The 24,529-nt window shown below is 36.2% G+C and overlaps 2 protein-coding genes across 2 annotated transcripts in view; one reads left to right on the plus strand and one right to left on the minus strand.

Moving 5' to 3' along the window:
• CENPP (centromere protein P) overlaps nt 1–24,529 on the plus strand; it is a 329,764-nt gene that overhangs the window by 126,590 nt on the left and 178,645 nt on the right. The gene's annotated exons all lie outside the window — the stretch shown is intronic.
• Nucleotides 4,737–12,280, minus strand: OMD (osteomodulin). The gene is made up of 3 exons (XM_054588012.1): nt 12,138–12,280; nt 5,688–6,638; nt 4,737–5,065 (listed from the first exon to the last, which is right to left on the minus strand). The coding sequence occupies exons 2-3, from the start codon at nt 6,622–6,624 to the stop codon at nt 4,737–4,739; spliced, it is 1,266 nt and encodes a 421-aa protein (XP_054443987.1). The 5' UTR covers nt 6,625–6,638; nt 12,138–12,280.

Genomic DNA, 24,529 nt, shown 5'->3' on the forward strand with positions numbered 1-24,529 from the left:
TACATCTGCATTCTAGTTTAGTGGTTCCAGTTTGAGGAATAATGGCAAATGTATAGTGTTTCAGGTAATATTTAAATCAAACTAAACATTCTCAACTAGTATTATTGTGAGCAACTTATGAAATACTATTTATTTTTATTTTCTTTCTGTAAATTAAATGTATGTTATGCTTTTATGTTTATTAATTAAGCTTGAGTTCATGGTGTGATTTGGATTTATTTGTTAGTGGTCACCCAGTTCAGTCTAGTAGCTAATACAGCTAATACTTTGAAGTGTAGTAAACAAAATAGATGAAGTGTAGTAAAAAAAAAATAGACGAATTTTCATCTTTTTCTTTCCTGTTATAGATATCAATCACTGGTTGTATCAGTAACTCTGGTAGATACCTGCAATTTTAATGTGCCAGTTGAAGAAGTTCTTTATTCTTCTTTGTCCTAGAAAAAAGCTTTGGGGGTTATTTGTTTTGTTTTGTTTTTAATGAGAAAAACTTGCGGAGGATTCCTTAGAACATTTTCGAGTAACAGAAGATAATTGTTAACTTGTCTTCTCATTGGGCCCTGCAGCTCGAGGGCCTTTGGAAGGAGGAACCAGAGCAGAGTTGACCTCCTCTTCCTAATATACTGGAGGATTTGACCTCACTGGCCAGAGTGCCATGTAAGGAGCACAGAGAACCCGTAGGTTGCTGAGCTGAACATGCTGAAATGGTTCCTGCTTTTGGATACCTGTGACTATCATAAGCTTGTTAAATCCTTTATTAATGTACACTGTTTCTCCTTATCCTACAACAGCTTTGTGGGAACCTTCTTTATGGGAACGAGGAAGAGGGGAGCCTCCAGAAGTTAAAGAACTTACTGAAAATCACCTAGCTCAGCTAGAACTACGAAGTCAGGCTTCTATCCACGTACATCTGATTTTGAATTGCTAAATTGTGCAGTTTTATTCTTAGATAAGGCTGTTTTTTGAAGATTAAAATATATTTTCTTTCATCAGTTTAGAAGGAGATAAAAATAGAAGCTCCAGAGTTCTGAAAGTTGCAGGGTTTTGTTTTCATTTTTGACTGTGAAGAGGTGAAATAAATAATTCCCACATTTCTATATTAATCTCGCCCTGGGAGTGTGTTTTCTCTACTCTTACCAGTCAGTTCCTATTCACACATCTTCTGTGAAGCCTTCAACTACTTCACCACATTCTGGCTAGAAGGAAAATTAGGATATCTGTAATCACATAATTTTTCATAGTTTCTGCCACTTGAACATATTTTCTTTCCTCCTTATGTTAGAGTGAGTTGTTTTATTTTCTTCCTGAAATTTTTTAATAACAGCTTTACTGAGATAATTCACATCTCATACAGGTCACCCTTTTAATATGTACAGACTTATACTTTAATATTTTCAGACTTGTACAACGATCATCACAATAAATTTTAGAACATTTTTATCACCCCAAAAAGAAACTTTCTATTAGTGGTGGTGAGAACAGCACCAGGTATTAGATAGGTGGGGCCAGACCAGACCTTGGTTCAGCAACCTCAATATTTGAGTTCTGGCTAGGAAAGAATTCAGAGCCAAGACTGAAACTAAGAAAAAATTTATTTAGAAAGTCACAGAGGTAGAAGTGAGTGGTAGAAGAAATGGGCTCAGGAAATAAGACCGAGGCAAAAGAAGGGCCTTTGGAGTTTAGGAGAGAGGAAGGTAAAGCACCTGGGGGGAAGAAAACAGGGAGGGGAAAAAGCTCAGTTGTGCTTTTGGAAGGGAGACCCCTGCTGGGTTCTCCAGCCTAAGGACTTTTAAGGGTGTAGATATTAGGAGAAGTTCCAGGGAAGGATTTCAATAGAATATTCATCAGTTTTCCAGGTGCATCCTTTAAGGGCCATGGTCTCCATTGATTGGTCAGTGCATACTGGGGGGCAGGGGAGATCATTAGTGCAGCTGATCCTCAGGCAGCCATTGTCAAGACTTGTCTGGTTTTGTTGCTTTTCGGGGCTGGAGCTGAAACGCAACTGAGGCCTGGATATTATCTTTAAGGAGGAAAGTTCAGGGGAACTAAACCACATGAAAGGTCAGGGGATCCAAACCCACAACCTGTGTGTGATATGCTAGGGGAGGAAAGGTTACCCTGGGGGTGAGGTCCTTGTTTTTCCAGTTTTGCCTGTTGCTAGACACCCAGGGCTTTTTTTCTTTCTCTCTCTTTTTTTTTTTTTTTTTTTTTTTTTTTGCCCTGGTGACTTCCTGTACCTGGCCTATCGTTCTTGTTCTGCTCTCTGCCTACCACTGCCTACCACACTTCTACCCATTGTCAGTACTCCACACTTTTCTTCTATTTCCCCTTCCTCTAGCCCCAGGCAGGCAATAATCTATCTGTTTCTATAGATTTGCCTGTTTTGGACACTTCACATAAAAAGAATGATATAACGTGGTCTTTTCTGATTGATTTTTCACTAGCATAATATTTTCATGGTTCATCCATGTTGCAGTATGTATCATTACTTCATTGCTTCTTTTGGCTGAGTAGTATTTTCCTTGTGTGGATATACCACAGTTTGCTTATCAGTTTATCAGCTGATGGACATTTGGGTGCTTTAAGACTGTTTATGAGTAATAAATACTGCTATGAATGTGTTTTTGTGTGAACATATGTGGATATTTCTCTTGGGTATACTCCAAGGAGTACAACTGTTATGTCACAGGTAACTCTTAACTTTTTTGAAAAACTGCCTGACTGCTTTCTAACACAGCTGCACCATTTGATATCCCTACCAGTGGAGCATGAGGGTTCAACTTTTTGCACCTTCTTGCTAAGACTTGGTATTTTTTTTAATAGTTCATTTTTAATGTATTTTCCCATTACCCTTTATCCCCTCATCCCCTCTTCCACCTCCACCCACCCTCACAGTCATCATACTGTTGCCTGTCCATGAGTTCTTTTTCTTTTTTCCTCCAAGTCTCCGCCCCCTAACCTGCTCCGTCAGAACTGTCAGCCTGCTACTATTAATGTGAAAAGGTATCTTAATGTGGCTTTGATTTACATTTCTGTGATATCTTAGTAACAAATTATTCCAGGTAAGAAACATGAATATTTCTTATTTCCTAAAACACCCACAGTATTTTCCACTTATTAGCTCATAATAAAAATTTAAATTTATAACCCTATCTTAAAAATTTTCAATAAAGAGGTAGGTGGTCCTTAAATTTTGTTTTACTTCTATTTAAAGTGGGCTTTACCCACATCACTAGCATTTTTCTCTGACCTTTTACCCTCACAACCTGTACCTTATGGTGTCACAGTCGCACATAGGTACTCCATTTCTTGACCTCTAATGGCTAAGCCCTACATCCCAAACAATTTCATGAATGTTAATTAAATGAAAGAATGGAATGTTGTCTGTGTTCATTTTGGGTTGTTGAGCTTGTCACTGGGGACAGGTGGGTACTGTTTCTGTTAAATACTAATAACTTAAAGATACAAAGAGCCTTAGAGGCTTCATTTTAAACTGTCTCATCTCCAGAAAAAAATAAAGACTTGCCACTTGAAAACTGCTTCTACAATATAGTTTTACTTGTCTGGTCTTTGCATACTGTCCAAATCATTCTTGTTTGTTCCTTGGGTTCCCTGTGTAGGCAGCCCCAGATTTATGCTTCTTCCTTACCCAAAGAGTTCTGTAAAATCTTTTAGTCTGATAAATCAAGAAAGTTTCATCACAGCAGTTAAATCATCTTTATTATATAAGGTACACTTAAAATATTTCAAAATGATAGATTAAATAATATGTGATTTTTTTAAGGTTTTAAAAAGGATGTCAAAGCCTGTCTGTTCATATTTTAAGGGAACTTTATTGAGTTTTAACACTGTAAATAAACATTGGCATATGTGCATGTATGTTTCTAATTCATTGTGCTAGAAAAATAGAAAATTTTATTGTGTTTGATAATGTTGATATACTTTCTTGTGCTAACATTAACCTTGTGAACAAAGCAGTTGTTTATTAGCAAATCTTTATGTAACTAAAACAAAGAAACCTCTCTCTAGTGAATTTACTATAAAAACATTTATCCCAGTTAAAATGGAACACAGTAAAAACTGTTTTGGACAATTGCTAAAATTCACTAAATACAGGTTGTGATGAAATAATTTTGTATTTTTTAGTTATCCAAACACAAGTTTTAAAATTCTGTTGCTTTAATGCTCTGAAAGGAAAACAAGATTCACTGATTTTATGAATCTCTCTCCCTGCCCGATATCCTTAGTAGGATGTCCTCTTTTGAAAAATCAGAAGTATCCTCTTAAGCTCTAAGTGGTAGGGCCAGGGGGTGGATATGATGGTGGTGAGATCTCACACAAGTGTGAAAGCGTTTCTGGGAGTCAGGTCAAAGAAACCCTATTCCTTAAGTGAATGGCTGCCTATTACATTGATGTAACCTGTCGGCAGTTAAATGCTATCCTCATAGTAAATCAAAGTTACTAATGCTACTGCTTTCATCATTCTTAGAAAAATTACTGTTAATAGAAATGGCATACTCACTTGTTTTTCAACGTGATAAAATTTTTGTGTTTAAAGTTCCCACTTGTCATTCTAATTTATATTTCTAAAGACTAGCATCATTTTGAGTAAGTTCTAATCCTATGTAATGATGCATATGTTACCAACAACTTAAATTCAAGTATTTGATCTTATACTAACACATAATTCTTCATATATTGTTGTGACCTATAAGTTTTGTGAAGTCATAAATGTATACCTACAGAATTTCTTGCCATTCTTGACTCCCATAATAGTGAGGGTCAATGTTTTCTTCTGTTTCTTCTTGTTCTGAAACTTCATGACGATCATCATGATCTTCACTATCAGCATCATCTTGAAATCTCCCTAAAACTTGTGTCTTCAGCTGTATTGTTTGACCATTAATGCTTCTTTGTTCACCATAATAAATACTATGTATATGAGGGAAGCAGAGGAAAATGTATGAGCTAATAGGTTCTCTTAGCTTATTTTGGTCCACACGAATGTATGTTAAGTGGTGGTAATATAGTGGGTCAATAGATGGACACATCACTGTAACATTGATATCTGAAAAATACAAATTAAAAATTAATCCTGCTATATTACATTAATAATCCTATATTAAATTTTATTAAAATTTTATATAGATGTAGTTTTATTAATTAGACTACTTATAAGTAGAATTAGGTTTAATTATTTTTACAGTAATCAATAAAATGAAGAAAATAAAACTATAAATGAATTTTATATTATCAAAATATGATGACATCATTGGAAATTGAGCAACTTAATAATTAAAGTAATAAAATAAACTTTTATTAGAAACAGTCTCAAAAAGGAAAAATGAAAATCACTTATAGTTGTAATACTTAGAGTACTCGTATTTCTTCATATACTCTTAAGTATTATTTCTCAATGTTCAAAGTGATAAAATTTAATAGATAAACTTTATGTCTTTCTCTGGGGCCAAGTTCTGCATTTTCCTAGTCACACTACTCTGGATACTCATATTTCTTCATATACTCTACTACTTCTCAGTGTTCAAAGTGATAAAATTTAATAGTAAAGGCTATAAACCTTATAGCACCCCTCTCTTGGGGCCAGCTTTAAAGCAACAAATTTTCAGCAATGTATAAAGTATAGGTTTGTAAAGATTTTGTCTTTAAAAAAATAAGGAAATTTTACATACTTTCAATTTCATTATTTTCTAGGTATAGATGTTCTAAATTTCTTGGAATATAGAATGCTTGCTTCAGTTTGTTGTGTCCAACATTGAGTTCTGCAAGGTTGGAAAGATTAAAAATATTATGTGGGATGTCTTGTAGTTTGTTGTGTGACATTCTTAGAGCATGAAGTTTTGGAAGTTCATTGAAGTAATTTTCTGGTATAGAAGAAATTGAATTATTTTCTAAAGACAAATACATAAGTGAAGAAGGCAAACCAGGAGGCATTGATTCTAATCTGTTGTTACATAGGTTGAGCTGCATTAATTTTTCCAGTTTGACAAGGTTTTTTTCTTGTAACATAGAATCATCAAGATGATTACAACAGAGATCAAGCATAGTCAAGTTTACTAGCCCATCCATGGCATTTGTTTGCAGTCTGGAGATTTCATTGTAACCAAGAAGAAGTCTTTCCAAAGACTTAGGAAGAGGATACGGAAATTCTTCTAAATTGTTATGCTCTAGGTGAAGTTGTAGTAGATTTGACAACTTAGCAAACACACCGTGATCAATCTTTTGAGATTTGATTTTATTGTGACTGAGATTGATTTCTTTAAGATGAGTTGCATTGACGAATGAATCTGCAGTCACAGCTTCAATTTCATTGAACTGAAGGTAGACTTGCTGAATGTGTGCTGGAATATTTGGTATACTCTGGAGTTTGCGATTATCACAGTACATTGATGATGGAAAGTTAGGTGGGCAGAAGCACTCACTGGCACAGCCTAAAGTATGCTGGTGAAAAGGCACTCCATAGTCCACATTTTGATGGAAGTGGAATTCTGGTTGGTAAACATCATCTGGCTCTTGGTCATAATCTTCATCCCATTGATAACTTTCATATTGGCAATATACTTTGACTCCAAACAAGAAGAAAAGTATACATACTGGACTTAAGCCCATAGTCTCTTTTTGTCCTATTGAGAGGAGGAAAGGAAACATATTGTGGGAAAAGTGAGTGAAATTTAGAAAAACTTTTGTGTAAACTGACAGTTACATAAAGCACATAATATCTCTATCTGTGCTGAAATATAAAAAGAATGTCCCGAATGAATAGGCAATACTGAAGCCAAAATCAATGTTTAAGTAGCAGTGAGGTGCTTTTTTTCCTTTTTAAAAGTCCCATGTTGCATTGAATCAGACTAAACAACCATCTTTTAAGAGAATCTCAGTATGTCTTGCTAGTTTGCTGGACTATAGATTTGCAATGATAACCTGATTTCTCAACTCCAGAGCTGATGTTTCCTTTACTCTAAATGCTGGTGTCCTCAATGACTGTTTGGTCCCTTGGTGATGGTCACTACCGATGAGAGGAGAGACACTATGTTGTAGTTAGATTTTATCTCAGAGATTCTTTAATATTAACCAAAAATTTTCCACTCAATTCCTGTTTTCTGCTCTGGTAATTCCTGGTAATGCTCTTTTCTGCCCTTTGGGAAAACATGAAACACTTCCTTTTATGTGAGAGCTTGAGATATTAAAAATAGCAATCATGTTTCCTCTTTGTGTTTTCTGTCCAAGCCTAACTATGACTTCAGATTTTCCCCATGAAACAGTTTTACAAAATACAATTATTCCATCTCTGAGTCTACTTGAATAACTAATTCAAATCACAAAACACATACAATATTTACTTTCTACCAAGTTTTTTTAGTTTCTAATAGATTATGCAATACATTTTTCTTATTATCTTAATTTCCTTCTTTCTACTTATATTTTTGAGTTAAGCTTTATATACAGATATTAAAAACACTGTGCTGTACCCCAGGAGCTTAGGTCTAATGGAGTATCAGAGGGATGTCTAAGGCACTGAGTAGAAGAGTATGTATGGTTTGGGCTTGTAAAGGAGGGAGTACTCAGCTTGAGAAAGGCAGACAATTAGCATTCTTGCTGAACCTTGAAGTTGTAATGAGTGGCAGATTGTGTATTGGATGAGGAACCTGAAAACCTTCATTTAAGTCCTGTCACTTATGATGATAAAGTCACTTAACACATCTGCCTCTTGCCTCACAAATAAAGTTAAAAATTAAAAATACTTGTTTATCTCATGTTAGTTGATAGGGTATATGAAATATGCATGTAACTGTGCTTTGCAAATTTAAAATGATCCAGATGGAATAATTATGTTTTAAAAAAAAAGATTCATACCTCTTTTATTCAGAGGCCATTTTCTCTGTCCTTCCCATCCAGGATTTGACAAGAAAATTAATGTCTTAACACACTGTATGCATTAAAATGAGTAACATCCTATTTATCATGAATAGCACTATTTTTTTCCACTGGGATAACTGAGAAAAATAGTTACTTAAATCATTTTCTCTGATGGAACCTCATTTTAGAAAGCCTGCTATAGACCCTAACATTCCAGTTTTTGTTTTTCTTATCAGAAATTAAAACTGAAGAGTGCAAATATTGAGTGTATTTGGCAATTGAAGTAGTTATTCTAGTAGAGTTCGAGGCCCTTGATCTTTCACTTAGGTTTTCTCTAGTCTTCTTTACTATTCCATGGGTCTTGTCATTATTAGTGCTGCTGTCCTTCACATTCTAACCTCTATCTACTGTCTTTATAACTTTGTCCATGTAGTAACTCTAACTGCAATAATTCTTTAACTTGAATGTGATCTAAAATATATTGTTCCTACTATTTTTTGGTTGACCTTTATCCATACCTCGCAGTACACAATTTCTTCTTACCAACCTAGACCCCACAGTGCATCACTGCGATCATTACTTTTTACATGCCGTAAACTCTCTGGCCCCTTATAGCCTCATACTCTCTGGTTATTTCAGTTCTCCATCTACTCTTGCCCTGACTCAGGCAGCTGAATATGACAAGAATAAACCATGACTATGCCAACTGGTTTAACTTTAAATTCATGACCATTCAAATGCTACCCAGCAGCATCTACTTAGGCAGTTCCCTTCCCTTTCTCCGAGACAAACCTCTAAAACCTCAATTCCCCATTGATTTTGGATGATGAACTTGCTTATTATTTTCACCAAAAAAGTAGAATCAATCATTTATTCTAATATATTTTTCATTATATATTAATATTTTCTCTATCTACAGAAAATTGTTCTATTATTTTTTTAATGGCTACTATTTTAGCAATGATTTGATCTTTTTTTAACCAATCTGTGGTTTTTAAAAAAGATTTTACTTATTTACTTTTAGAGAGAGGGAGAAAAACATCAATGTGAGAGAGAAACATAGATTGGTTGCCTCTCGTATACACCCCAGTTGGGGATTGAGCCCACAACCCAGGCACGTGCCCTGACTGGGAATTGAACCAGTGACATTTTGGATTGAGGGAGCCATGCAGGTCAAGGCGAACAGTCTATGATTTTGAAACTCATGAAGTTTTCTATTGCAAATCTAAATAGACTACACCCATTGTTCCTTCTTATCTGTGGGATTCATGGAAGATGTGGCATTTGAACAGACTTGGAAAGAATGTTAGGGTGCTCACAGAGGGATGAGCAAAAATATATAAGCAGCACAGAGTGGGGTGTTGGGGAACTGATGGTTAACTGTTGAAGGAACAAAATAAAACTGTTAGAACCAATCTAGACCAAAATCTGGAGGGCCTGAATTCTGACCTAAGGGATTTACACTCTAGGACTAAACACCTAATTTAACTTATTAATATAGTTGAGCTATGGTCTTCATACAACAATGTTCATGCATGAAATAGGAGAGAGAACTAGGAGGAGAAAAGGAGAAGAGTGGTCTAATTCTAAAGGGTAGTATTTAGTGCTGGCTGATGTATATGAGGGGGTGGTGCAGGAAGCTTCCAGTGGGTCTGATTGGAAGTGCTCTTTCATCTGCTGTAGTTAGTGACTTACATTAGATGTTGTGTGTGAAAGGGGTTAGGAAAAGACCATACAACTGCTAGTAGTTATTTAATTTGGTTGGGTTATTCCAGTTAAAGAATGTCTTGAATTATTTCCAGAGACCCAGAACCTAGTGGGGAACACAGAAATGAAGATGTGAAGGCATGATCCCTTCTGTTAAGAGCATATAGCTTAGTGTATGAGAGAGGCACAACACAGCAAACTGTATTCTCAGGCAGAGGGAAATATGGTTTATAGCAGCGGCACCAGTGCTTTGGGAGTTGGTGGCTTAACCCTTCTTGCGGGGGAGACAGGGAAGGCTTTATAGACATCATTTAGCCCAGGCTTTAGGATGTTAGCAGGAATGGGTATAGAAAATCCTGAACATTTCGCTCACTAGTTGATAATAACTTATACATTTAATTTGAAATATTTTATTATACTCATTATAGTATAGCACACTAACTTTTTAAAGTACTTGTCATACTTCATTTCAGTCTCACTGCACCATGGAGTTGGGGTTCTGTAAGGTTGCTGTGTCCCAGTAGAAGTAGAAGAATGAAAGTAGAAGCAGAGGCAGAGATACGCAGTTGGGTGGGGTCAGGACATTTAGAGGGTCTGAGAAGCTTACTGTGGCACAGTTGAATTTTGAAAAGAGGGTTGTTCATCAGAACTCTGAATTTTATTCTTGTGTTAAGAAAATTAGCAATTATTGATTAGTAACCTTTCATTTGAGGATTAAAGTCAAAACTCTGTTCAGTAATTATGATAAATTATTGGGGGGAAAAGGAGACCTAGATGATACTTTTGATACTGCAGCTAATTGCATACCTTTGACCTGGAACCAAGACCTCATGATGATAGGGCCTCCCTGGAAATAAGTGGATTCTCCTGTCTGCTTTTGGTCTCTTTGGCTACCTAAGAAGAAAGGTTTCTCTTCTCTTCTAAGTCTGAACTCATCATTGTCCTTATCCCTTGAGGACTGTGGCCCAGTATCTCAGCCTTGTCCCACTCCCTTTTGACTGTTAGCGTAGCTTTCTGATCTGAAATCCATCCCATCTACATCCATATGTCCGTTATTTTCTATTCATCTTACTCTTCAACTTCATTCATGATAATTTTCCATTGCAATCATCTCATTTCTTTTCATCCAAATTTTCATGCAACTCATCTCTTCCCAGTCATTTGCTAAGCATGTTTTTATTACTTCTGGCTTTTTAAGTTCTACAATTTATGCCTTGTTTCCTATAGGATAAGTCATAACAAAACATTATATCTCACTGTCAATCATATTTCCTGACTTCTAATTTTTGACAGAACCTAGTACAATTCACATTGTATGAGCACTCAAAATTTTGTTAAATGAATGATTGGTGTAATAAATTATAGATTCTATCTCATTAATGATACTTATCACTACTAATGTTGAGTATTTCTAGGCATGTATGTATGTTATCACAGTGATTTATTCAAGTGAACATAGTCACAAAGAATGTGGCTCTTGTCCATTGAATATGTCTCCATCACAATATACTGTATTAATTTTCCTATTACATTGAGTGGTAGAAAAATAACAAATGTGAAAAAGAAAGTAAAATACAAGTTACCAGTTTTAAAAAGTATTCGTTAATGTAAACTTTTCATATTACAGCTATAAAAGTTCCTATGCAATAACATTTCTCTGTCTTGGAAAAAAGTACTTGTGCTTTCATCAGGAAAGTTCTAATTAAAGTGATTAATTAAAATGAGATAGAATTTTGTTCTTGAAAGTTACAAGTAATTGGAAAGCCTCATAGCATTTTATTGTTTTAAAATAGATTTAATTGTTTTCTCAGTGTGCCATAGAAACTAGATTATGAAAAACCAAATATTAGTTTGTGGTTCAGATTTTTTTTTAAAGTTTTAAGTTTAACTGTAAAATTAGTATGCCATCACTACTACACCCAAGGCCTAAGGAAGTAAGACTCTTTTACTGTTTAAAACTTGGAAGTCTCAAAATTATTTTTAGCCATAATACATTTAAATCTTAACCAAAACCCAAGCAACTAGATCCTTCGGTACCAGATAGAACACTCATATCTTTCCTTTGAGAAAGAGGCAAATAAAAGCAAAAGAGTTTTAAATACCAGGGATTTGGTCAATGGAGAATTTTTGAGAAAATTTCTAGTGAAATTTGCATAAATACCCATTTTCCCTACCACCAGAATCTCTTAACACTGCTGAAACATATTAGTCAAAGGCATTTGTCAGGTTTTTGTCATTTAAAGTTGAGAGACAGAAGGAGATGGATAAAATATTCCATTAACCTAAGACTCTTTCATTTAAAGCAAAAAATGTATAAAAACAAAGATTATTTATTGGATCCATCTTAAATTCAAAAATTAAATTCACTTTAATACATTTTCCCTGAGTAATTTGTCTAATAAAAGTTTTAAGGTAACTTTTACCAGATACTGCTTCCAAAAATTGTGCTTTTATGATGGCTGAAATCTATTTTAATGTTAAACAAATCAAATATACTTTTTTATTTTTAAGACTAGGAATACTTTCTTAAAAACTTGAAAATTATTTTGTCACCATACCTGTTGAGTTTGCTGTAGTTTTCAAGGGGTGATGAATTTGCAAGTCCTGTAAATGAATCAAAGATTCCTAAATTCTTTAACTGAGTCTCTTAAAAATCCTCAGTAACTGTATGTTTAAATAGGTCTGTCTCTTGAGTCACTGTAACAATTTAAGGAAATATAATCTGCTTGGAAAACACTTGGGTTAAATTAAAATTATGTTTTCCTTTTCATTATCCAAAACTTTGTGGATTTAAATTGAGATGCTTGTGTTCTTGGTAAGATTTATGTGGCTTACTTCTTTGTTTTCCCCTTAAATTTGCTTTGAGGTGTGGTAAGAATTTCCTCTAATATGAAAGGCAAACAGAACTAAATGAAACAGTACTGATTACTGTTTTTATTTTCATTTTCATGCCAAAAGAATTTTTCAAATTAAGGTCCACTGTAACATGGAGCTCAGTGTCTCAGCAATTTAAGGTGGAACTCAGAGTCATCTTGAGACCTTGCTTGTCTGGTACCCTATGTTCATGCTTGTGCTTCCTTTCATTAAAACAAGGAACTAGAGTTATAAACATAGCATTTCACATCTAGTTAGTTTTTTAAAATGAAATAGATTGTCATTGGTCACAAAGATTAAATATATAACTTTTTCATACAAAGAATTATATCTTCTTTTCTACCAGCTATCACCTTCCTCCCAAACATACTCATTAGAATGGCTTCTAATAATGTTTGAAATAAAAACATAATCCGTTGGTTATAGAATTCGGTGTTTTGCCCTTACAAGGTATACCTCTGATTTGCCTGTTTTTAGTAGTACAAAAAAAAATTTCATAGTCTTGAATAAGATGACATTAGGAACTTCTGCTGATCGATTACTATTGTAGAAAATGTTCTGATTTCTCTGAGCTGTCTCTCCTGCAGAGTAGCAGTCAACTGCTTAAATGCTATGTTTTTATACTAATGTTCTCATATTTTAAACAGAGAGTTAACTGTGTCTCTTGGCAGTAAACTTTGAGATCTTTCTTTGGGAGATTCTTTCAAGTCTGTGCAAACTAATATGTTTTGCTTTTTTTTCCCTTTCAGAATTGTGTTTTCCATTAGGTTTTTACAAAAAATTCACAATATTTATTTTGTTATACTTCACATTTTTAAAAACTGTACAATATTTCAAGTGATGCTTTGGCAATATTGAAAAAAATCTCATCTATTATTTGAGACACTGGTATGCAAAATGTGGCGGACTATATTTGGGCCAAGATCTTTTCCGTATGTTTTCTATTAGCCTTTGTTCTTAAATGTTAGACTTCCACACTAAGGAACAGAGAGCAAATCTGTGTACTTTATCTGAAAATTATTTTATATGCCCTCATAGTTATTTATTAAGATAGCTCAAATTGAAGTGTCTAGGAAATTTAAATGGGGTTAACAGTGTCCAGGAGGTTTAAGTTTGGCAGTGGGTGCAGGGGTTGGGGGTGTGGAAAGTGGTGGGAAAGGTGGTCCAAGTCAGGCCTTAGAGAAAAAGTAGAAGCTGTGATAGTATAGTTCGCTGTTTTAGTTAGTTGGTTATAATTGAAGGAATTGAGGAGAGAAGTCAGTTACATTGGTAAAAGGTCTAAATTATATTCTACAATTATAATTTGATTAACTTCAATACGTATATCAAGCCTAAGTAACATACTGCTGGATAGGAAAAGCCTGACTGAGACCTACTTAATTATGGTAATAAGGATAAATATTTTTCATTTATTTAATAATTTAGTTTATTAAGCACCACCTTTGATCAAGGCAGTTTTAGGGGCTAAGGACCCAGCAGTAAAAGTCCCTGTTGTCATAGAGTAGGAAAACAAAATAAACATATTAAGTGGCGTGATGGTGTGAAGTACAATACAGAAGAATAAAGCAAGGTAGATAGCTAAACATGAACGAGCACAGGGGTTTAAATCAGCAGTTCTGACACTGCTGCGATGTAGGCTGGAACGAAATGGTTACATAACTGGCCAGTGGGAGGTCCAAGTATCTCACTGCTGCAGGAATGTAACCAATAAGCAGGGGGAGGCGATGGGAACAATCCATGTGGTGATGGATCTCAGTATGAACTCATGTTCAGCTTCATATACCTACACGTGGCTACATATAGAAATGTTTATAGATATACATTTGTTTATCTATAACATTGTGTTATAGATAACATGATTGTATGTTTGTGGATACCTGGGCCAGAGTACACACATCTATCTCCTGGCTCTGCTGACTGAGAAGGCTTAGAAACAGTGACACTCTCTCAGCAACAAACACCCAGCACCCGGATCTTGGTTTCTAATACCATTCTCCAATAAAAGAGACCAGGGATCTTTGGAGAAATGGCTGATTCCAGGCCTGGGGCAGGGAATATACAGGATGAGCCTGGAGTATCTTGCAGTGCTAGAAAATAAGGAGGTACTAAGAAGGGAAGAGATACGGAAAAGCTGTGTACTTCTGCTCAGTTTTGCCGTGAATCTAAAACTGCTCTAAAAAATGAAGTCTATTAATACATTTTAAACAGGGAAGTTATGATTTTAAGTAGTTTATCAAAGACCTGCAGTGGGGAAACAAGCCAAGTTGATATAAGAGGGGCAAAAGATGCCATGACTGGGACTAAGTGATCTAGGCAGAGGTGTGGGGTTATCCTCATAGAGGCATCTGGGGCCAGCAAGAACAACATATGCCTCTTACATGCTTGGAAGTCTCAGCTTCCCAACATTCTAAATCAAATCATATTTAGGAGGCAAATATGACACTTAGTTGGTGAGCTGCTTCCATCAGAAAGGCCACATAGGCAGCCCTACAGAAATAGCCCAAACCCTGAACATCACGTATGCCCAGCAGATATGGCCCACCTTTGTGCATCTGCCTTCACAGGGCTGTGAGGAGCTCAAGTTCTTGAATGCATGACTAGCTTCTATTTCCCTCCTCATTTACTCTTCACATAAAATGGTGAAGATGGTTCCATGGAATGGAACCCCATTCCAACCTAACATACTCTTTATGTAAGACAGAATCTTGGGAGTCCTCTAAATCAGTGCATCCCAAAATGCGGGAGATTTCCATCAACATACAAATTGCTAGGGCCACTGGTTTAAAAATTCATTCTCTAGCATGTTTATACCCTAGACCTGCAAAATTATAACCTCTGAGTTGTGGGCCCAGGAACTTATATTTTTAACAAGTATTCTACATGCTATGAAACTCGAGAACCACTCATCTAAATTACCTTCTGTTCTTCACTTTCAAATTGTATCTATTCCTGAGTCCTTTGCATTCTAGCACCTAAATAATTTTTTAGTGTGTCTGTACTCTTGGTATCCCCTGCCACTGCCTTTCCAGAAACTAGTGTTTATTATGCAGATGTTTTCAGCAGTATCTTGACTGTTCTCCCAGGGCTCACACATCTCCTTTTCCAACCCATTTTTGCCATGTTCTATATAAAAGTAAATCTTGATTTTACAATGCTTCTGCTTAAAATCCTCCAGTGGTGCATAATATTTTAAAATAAATTCTAACTATGACCTTCAGGTTGGGGAAGCTCTGACAGCCTACCACTTGCCCATTCTTAGACAGCTGACTTGTGTTTCTGGGTTGTATCCACACTAACCCTCAAGCTGCCCCCCTCCTTGTTCACTAATGCCGTGGCATTTGCTTTTGCCTCTGCTTGGAATGCTGCGTAATTATTTATGTGATTTCTCCTTTCCACCTAGGCTCCCTCTATGGGCTGCCTGTTTCCCATTATGGATCCCCAAATGCCTGTTCATAGCTGGTGCTCAGTAAATATTATTTAATGAATGAATGCATGAATACTCAATACCTTCTAAGGTTCTCCCTCTTCTCTATATTCTGAATATCCTTTAAACTTCTTGCCTGTTAGAGGAAAGATGGTCCTGAAAAGCTGCCCCATACCATCCCAGAGATAAGTCCTCCTGCATGTTCTCTTACAGTTGACCCCTTGGCCTCACCTGGTCAGCTGATCAGTGGACTTCATATGTCCTGTGTATCAGACAAACTTGTTAGCATAAAAATGTGAATACAGTAACACTGACTAAAGAAGATACTTGGTAACTGGTTGGCTGAAGTCTACAGGTTAAAAAAGGAAACGAAGAAATGAGTAGTTCTTATCTTTAATACAGCTTCTAGATCACCTTCAGAGGTTTTGAAGCTTCAAGTCTGGGTGGAACACAGCCAATTTTATGTTTAAATGACTCATATGTTATAAAGGTAAATGTTATTACCTCTACTCTATTTCTAGTCATAGTACTTCTGAGAACAGATGTTGGGTTTTTTCCCCCACCCCATTCAATTATCAGGCACCAGCTAGATGCCCTACAGTTTAATTCAGTTCTCACACTGTCTGCCTAGAGTTAGTATCTGATCCAACAAGTCAAGGGCTCAGTCCCACTAGACTGTCCCCAACTTTAAACACCAGTTGTAAGTAGTAGGTCTCCAGGTCACCAACAACTTCTGTCCAACTTGGCTACAAATTGGAGGTTCCCATGTCTCGCTCCTCAGATTAGGTAATTTGCTATAACAGAACTCATAGAAACACTTGATATGTTTACCAGTTATTGTTTAATAAAGCATATGATAAAGGATACAGATGTACAGCCAGATGAAGAGCTACATTCGGTCAGGCCTGGAAAGATTCAAGCACAGGAGCTTCTGTACCTGTGGAACTGAAGTAAGTCACCCTCCTCCAGGATCATGGACGTGTTCAATAACCTGGAGACTCTCTGAACCCTACATTAGGGATCTTTATGGAGGCTTCATTATGTAGGCATGATTGATCATAAACTCAGTCTTCATCCCCTCTATTTCCCTGGAGGATGGTGGGTATGGTTGAAAGTTCCAATCTCCTAATTATGGCTTAGTCTTTCCAGTGACCATTCCCCACCTTGAAGTTATCCAGGAGCCCACGAGTAGCCTCCTTCCAACAAAAGACCCTCCTATCACTCAGGAAGTTCCAAAAGATTTAGGAGCTCTGTGTGAAGCACAGGGGTCCAAGACCAAATATTAGAACAAAAGAAGCTCCTAGTGCTCCTCTCACTTAAGGAATTATAAGGTTGTAGGAGTTGTGTGTCAGGAACAGGAGGGCAGAGACTAAATATGTATTTCTTATGTCACAGAGGTACACCATGAAAACTCACCCTGCAGCTTCTCTCTCCCAGCCACCTGGTTCCCAGTCTGGCAGCCCCTGCTAAGGACTAACACATTGCATAACTCCAGCGGGACACATTCACTGCTGTTGAGACCTTTAGTAGAATACAGGGCCTCTTTCTTAGTGATATCTTAGGAGTACTTTATAAGTTGTAGATACCAGTCTTTCATTAGTTATACGTGTCATTGTGTCATCATTTTTCAATTGATTTTCTTGGGTTTTCCATGTACATACCGGTCATATGCACATGATCATTTTACTTTCTTTCTAATTGTTTTTGAGGGAGTAGCTCGCTATCTCTAAAAGACATTTTATACATCCTTAGTATCCAAACAACTGGACTGTTGGTTTGTGTTCCTCCTGGTTGGTTCCCAAATAAACTACATGAGATAAAAGTACTTTTCAGATCATTAGGCCACATAATAAAAAAGGCTAGCAGAAATCATTCAAACTTCATCAAATAAATAGGAACAGAGAGAAGAATTTTAAAAAGACTAGTGCACTACCAGCCACAGAAGGTAGAAAAAGCAAGGGAGCAGCCAGAGGCGCATGGGTAGGCCAGTACTCTCCACCCTCACAGAGCAAAGTTCTAAGATAATGCATGCAGTTAAAAAATAATCTGCATGACCCACACAAGTATTTCTTTTGCATTGGTTGGGACTGAGTAAAAGCCATAGCATTTTTAGACTCAAGGTAGTGTGATAAGATGTGTTTCTCTTGGCCAAATTAGAAGAAAATCTTATTTGTTATGAGTGAAGGTGAGATATATAAACTCAGGAAGCAGAATTCCATTGTGTTTATTCAGGTTAACAGTTTTTGACAAAAAAAAATTTTAAGTTGAGGAGAAGGTTATACTGCTGGTGGCAAAGTTCTGGTGCAGAGGAGTATGCCTGGTGGAGTGAGTAAATGAATGGATGTTTGCAGGGGAAGAAGTATAGACTAGGAGGAGGCATGGAAGAACCTTCTGGGTTGATGCGAATCTTTTATATGTTGATCTGCTTTGAACAAATGGTGCCAAAACAACTGGATGTCCACATTATACTATATGCAAAAATTATCTCTAACTGGAAAAAGGATATAAGTGTAAGAGCTAAAACTATTAAATTTTAAAAGAAAACACAGTCTTTATGACCTTGCATTAGGCAACAGTTTTTCAGCTGTGACACTAAAAGCACAACAAACAAAAGAAAAAAATTGGATATCATCAAAATTTTAATTTTTTTCTGCGCCAATGGGTACCACCAAGAAAGTGAAAAAAACAACATACAGAATGGAAGAAAGTTTTGCAAATTATATGTCTTATAAATAACTTCTGTCTAGAATAGATAAAGAATTCATACAACTCAATAATAACAATAACAACCAGTTGAAAAGTGAGTAAATGATCTGAATAGACATTTCTCCAAAGAAGGTAGCAAATGGTCAATAAACACGTGCAAAGCTGTCCTATATCACTAATTATCAGATAAATGCAAATCAAAACCACAATGAAACACCACTTCACATTCTCTAAGATGGCTGTGATCAAAAAGATGAACAATACAAGTATTGGTGAGGATGTGGAAAAAATGGAATCTGCATATATTGCTGATAGGAATATATAGTCACTTTGGAATAAGTACCTGAAAAAGTTAAACAAAGTTGCCATTTGACCCACCAATTCCACACCTTAGTATATCCAAGAAAAGTGAAGACACCTGTCCACACAAAGCCTTACACGCTAATATTTATAACATCATTATTCATAACATCCAAAAAATAGAAAGAACTTATGTGTCTACTAGCTGGTGGTTTATTTATACAATGGAATATTACTTGTTGATAAAAAGGAATGAAGTACTGATACTGCTACAACTTGAATGGACCATGAAAACGTTATGCTACATGGAAGAAGCCAGTCACAAAAGACCACTTATTGAATGATTCTATTTATATGAAATGTCCAGAACAGGCAAATCCATAGAGACGGAAAGTGGATTTGTGGTTATCTAGGATGGAAGTAAATGGGGAGTAACTTTTAATGGGTACAGTGTTTCTTTTTTGAGTGATGAGACTGTTTTGAAATTGATTGCGGTGATCTTTGCTAACCTTGAATACACTAAAACCATTGAAGTTTAGATAGTTGAATTGTATAGTATGTGATTTATATCTCAATAAAGCTGCTACTAAAAATAATAGCAATGGTGAAGGGATTAGCCAAAGAACATACTTGTGTGACTCATAGACACAGACAATAGTCTGGGAACAGCCAGAGGGAAAGGGTCAGGGGATGGGTGGAGGCAAGCAAAGAGGGAGAAAGTGGGACAACTGTAATAGTGTCAACAATAAATTAATTTAAAAAATTAAAAAATATTAACAGTGGGAGTGTAAATGAATAAGATTGTCTATGAGTTGATAATTTTTGAATCTGAGTAAGAAGTACATGGAAGTTCATTATATTATTTTGTCTACTTCAGCTTCTGTTGTAAATTTTCCTTAAAAAAGAGTTTCCAGCACTCAACCTGCAAGTCTTATGATTAGGACTCCATATGACTGGTTGTGTTCTGTGTGTAAAGTAGGGGAACAGTATGTGCTTTTGCCCCTTATCCTCATTTCTTCCTGAGTTTCTGCTGCTTCAGTGTCTGTAAGCTCTTGCTCTGTCTATGGAAGGACTCATTTTAAAGCGGTTCTCTTTAGTCCATGTTACTGTTTCACCATGGACTAAAGGAGAGAGATGTCACTGCTGGGAATGTTTACCTTGATACAGCACTAGTAAGAGCTGATTAGGTGGGAGAATCTGTTTCAGAGTTCCCCAGAAACTGGTAAGTCCCTTCAGTAACACTGAATCATTGAGGGGTGGGAAATGTTGTCGGTGCAACTTCTGAATATTGTTTAGCATACAATATGTCTGCATACAGTGAATGTAGTCTGTGGGAGAGCTGAAGAGCATGGTGGTTTGCTTGGATGGAAGAAGCAGTATAGGATAAAAACACATATTCTTAGGGTGAGGAAAAGTTTATTCTTTCCCTTCACTGATTGATTAACAGCTGAAGGAGACAGCCACAGACAGTAGATTCCTGAAAGTCTCGGACAGACCTCCTAAGGTCAGACAGGGTCGACATCTGACATTATCAGAGGCAGATCCAGAAAGAAAAAACAGCAGTCTCCTACCATAGAAATTCACACCACAAAGTCAGGAAATCAAGACAGATCAATTGAAGAAGGAGAAGCCAAAAAGAAGAATCTCACAAATAATAGGAAGACAAAGAAATCCGCTCCCCCACTCGAAGGGAAAGGAGGAATCCCCACAAAGAGAACTAAAAGAAATAGAGGCAAGTAAACTATCAGATATTGAGTTCCAAACAACAGTTCTAAGGAAGCTCAATGAGCTCAGAGAGAATTGTAAAAACCTACAGAGAAACTATGAGGAACTTACTGCAAACTATATCAGCATGAAAAAGGACATAGAAACTATCCATAAGAGGCAAGAAGAAATGAAGAATACAACTTCTGAATTGAAGAACACAGTAGAAGGAATCAAAAGCAGGCTAGATGAAGCTGAGGATCGAATCAGTGACCTGGAGGACAAGGTAGAATAAAGCTCCCCAAAAAAGCAAGAAAATGAAAAAAGACTCAAAAAGAATGAAGAGGCATTAAGGGAAATGCAGGACAACCTGAAACATAATAATATCCATATAATAGGGATACCAGAAGGAGAAGAGGATGAGGAAGGGATAAAGAACCTGTTTGAAAAAGTCATGATGGAAAACTTCCCTCATTTGAGGAAAGAAAAAGTCACACAAGTCCAGGAAGCACAGAGGGTCCCATTCCAGAGGAACCCAGTGAGGCCCACTCCAAGACACATCATCATTAAAATGACAAATAGCAAGGACAAACAGAGAATCCTAAGGGCAGCAAGGGAGCAAGGGGCAGTAACATATAAGGGAGCCCCGGTACGGCTAGGAGCTGACTTCTCAACAGGAGCACTGCAAGCCAGAAGGAAATGGCAAGAAATATTCCAAGGAATGAAAAGCAAAGGCCTGCCACCGAGAATGCTCTACCCAGCAAGGATCTCAATTAAAATGGAAGGTGAAATAAGGGGTATCCCAGACAAAAGAAGGCTAAAAGAATACACCTCTGCCAAACCAGCACTGCAAAATATGCTAAAAGGACTCCTTTAAGAAGATGAAGAAAAAGAGTCTATGAATACTCAAATTGAGACAACTGTGCTAGAATAAACATGATTTAAAAATCTTTAAAAATAAATAAATAAAAAACAAAACAAAAAAACTCAGGAGCATGTATGGAGCCAAGGGAGTGTGGTAGCCTTTGGAGGGGGAAAGAAAGAGAGGATGCAAAGATAACTAAAACACATTACTTGCAAACAAGATGCCCACAAATCCTCTAGAGATGGTTAAAGAAAAAAACCAATATATAAATAGCTATAATAAGTTAAGGTGTGAAAAATGCAAGAGAACAGAGGGAGGCGCGGTAAGAAACCACATACGTTTATGAGGGAATCAGGAAGGTGAGCGTACATGGACGTCTTTTGACAAAAACATTTGAGGTTGGGTATGATTTTGTTCATGCAAAGGATGTGTGAACAAAAACAGAGAAGCCAGAAAACACAGAGTATGTTTGAGAAACAGCAGGTAGGCTTGAGCTGGAGCATAAAAAGATGTACGCATGAAAGGAAAAGCTCTAAAATCATTATTTGAGTGTGGATCATAGATCATCTTAAAGGGTAGGTTAAGAAGTTATTGTAATTTAGCAATGAGTAGGAACTGTCATAGGTTATCAGTGAATAATCAATCCAGATAAAATGCAAATCTATTTTCTTGGTCAGTTAGCACTGGACTGACAAAACATGACCAGGAACTGATTTTGATACTTCAACTGGAAAAATAAAGTGATTGTGATATAGTGAATGAGAATGAAAATGAAGGAATGTATGCAAGCAGTATGAGGGTTAGGACAGAATGTGGCTCAAGTTTCAGGAATAAACCTGAACAACTGTGGAAAAGAAAAGGTCAGGAGGGAAAACGTAGGTTTGAAGGAAATTGTTTATGATATTGGTATTGATAAGAGTTTAATGGATCCAAATGTTTGGGTTTGCTTTTAAGAGTTTCTTACTCTCAAGTGAGGGCCCTGTTTGAGGTCAGTTTCAGTAGCCTCACATTAGAGGTTATGGCCGAAAGTGCAGAAATGGATGAGATTGCCAGGGGTCAGAGAGAAGAGGCCAAAAGGATGATAGTGGGAACACTAGCCATTAAAGAACAACCTGAAAGGTGGGTATGAAAGGCAAGTGAGTATAGATAGAGTCTTTAGAAGGAGGCACTATACAGTTTTACAATGATTATCACTGACTAAACAATAAGTGTTTCATCACAGTTAAAAGCATGGAGATAACACTGCTATGATCAAATCCTAGATCTGCCACAAGTTATTTAAAATGTGTTGCCCAGTTTCCCCCACCCTTCACTCATATAACAGGTATACAGGTACCTGCCTCATAGGGTTATTGTGAGGAGTAAATGAATTAATACAAGTAAGGCGAGTCATTTGGAAGAATGCCAGAAAATGTTATTGAAAAATTAGCTATTAACTATTATTCATACAATATGATGTTGGGAAAATAGATTTAGGAGAATGAAGGTATTTGCAACCTTGTGAGAGGTAATTAAGACCAAGGTAAGACATGATGCAATAGTTTAAAGAGGAGCAAATTGATTTTTTAATAAAAATTTTAGTTTTAGTGACTTCAAGTGGTTTCTTAAAAGTGTATTTTCATGAATTCAGTGATCATTTTTTATTGTATTATTTCAGAGGAAATAAGGACAGATAGATGGTCACTGAGATTTTTTTTTTCTACCTTGAAGTTCTTAATAAATCTAGTAAGTTGTAGTAATTCATTTGTTTCCAAACTTTAATGAATTTTAAGTGGGTAGTATTTTGTATTTATCATTAAAATGGGTTTATATCAGAAAACTGAAGTGCAGTTTTGGTTGTTTATGATTTTTATTGGTGAATTTTTGTAAACTTATAACCAAAAATGATTAACAGCTGTGGAAAGAAAAACAGAAACGTTAACTACAGGAAATCAATTGCAGTGATTTCAGGAATCATATACAGTATTTAAAATTTTTTGCTGTCTTTTTGGAAAAAGATTAACTTAGCCACTGTAAGTTCCCTTACTCAGACCAGACTAATCTGTTTGTTAGGTGATTTTAACCTTAGCATTAGCCTTATTAATTTAATTATTAATTTTAAGAACCCAGTTTGTCTTTTATTTTTATTCTTATAAGTGCTATAATGTCACAATTTTACTTTTATTATATATGTAGAAAAATATTTTTTATTTATTAAAACTGTTGTTGGAACTTCAGAATATTTGAATTTTAAAATGGTCATCATCATAATGTATTTTTTAATTTTTTTAAAAAATTTTATTTATTTACCTTTAGAAAGAAGAGAAGGGAGGGAGAAAGTGAGAAACATCATTGTGCGAGAGATATATCGATTGATCGCCTTTCTTATGCCCCCACCCAGGGACCTCACCTGCAACCCAGGCATGTGCCCTGACTGGGAATCGAAACAGTGACCTTTCAGTCCTCAGGCTGGCGCCCAGTCTACTGAGCCACACCAGCCAGGGTGTATTCTTTTATTTTTAAGGACTTCCTAATCAATTTTTCTTGTCAGTAATCATCCAGTATAATAAGCACTTGTGTTTTAGGAATCTTTATGGTTTACAAAATATTTTCACATACCTTTTTATTATTCAGTTCTCATGCAACATAATTAATCAGTATTGTCACCCTTATCCTATACAGATGAAGAGACGGTTTCAATGAGATTACAATTTGCTTAAGACTATTAATGGAACTGGATTTCTGATTATGTTCTTCCAGCTCAGAATTCTGTATCCCTGAGCTCTTTCTGTTACATTACTATAATTTTACCAAACAAACATAGCTGTTTTCAGAAATTAAGTAAGTCTCGAAAAAAGTGTTGTTCTCAGTCATCCCTGCTCTCCATTCCCTGACACACACACACCCATTGGCAAATGTCTGTAGAAATTGTTGATTGTTGCACAGTGGGCTGGGGTTGCAGGTGCTACTGGCATTCTAATGAATACAAAAAAAGTGAGCTGCCAGACATTCTGCAAAGGACAGCACACCCTGTCTCCCCACACTGGAAATGATCTACCCCGGAGTGTCAGCATCACCAAAGATGGGGAACCTCTTCA

Source organism: Pteronotus mesoamericanus, unplaced genomic scaffold (assembly GCF_021234165.1).
Source record: "Pteronotus mesoamericanus isolate MK-2021 breed Mesoamerican mustached bat unplaced genomic scaffold, CSHL_Meso_final scaffold_125, whole genome shotgun sequence".
Taxonomy (NCBI): Eukaryota; Metazoa; Chordata; class Mammalia; order Chiroptera; family Mormoopidae; genus Pteronotus; species Pteronotus mesoamericanus.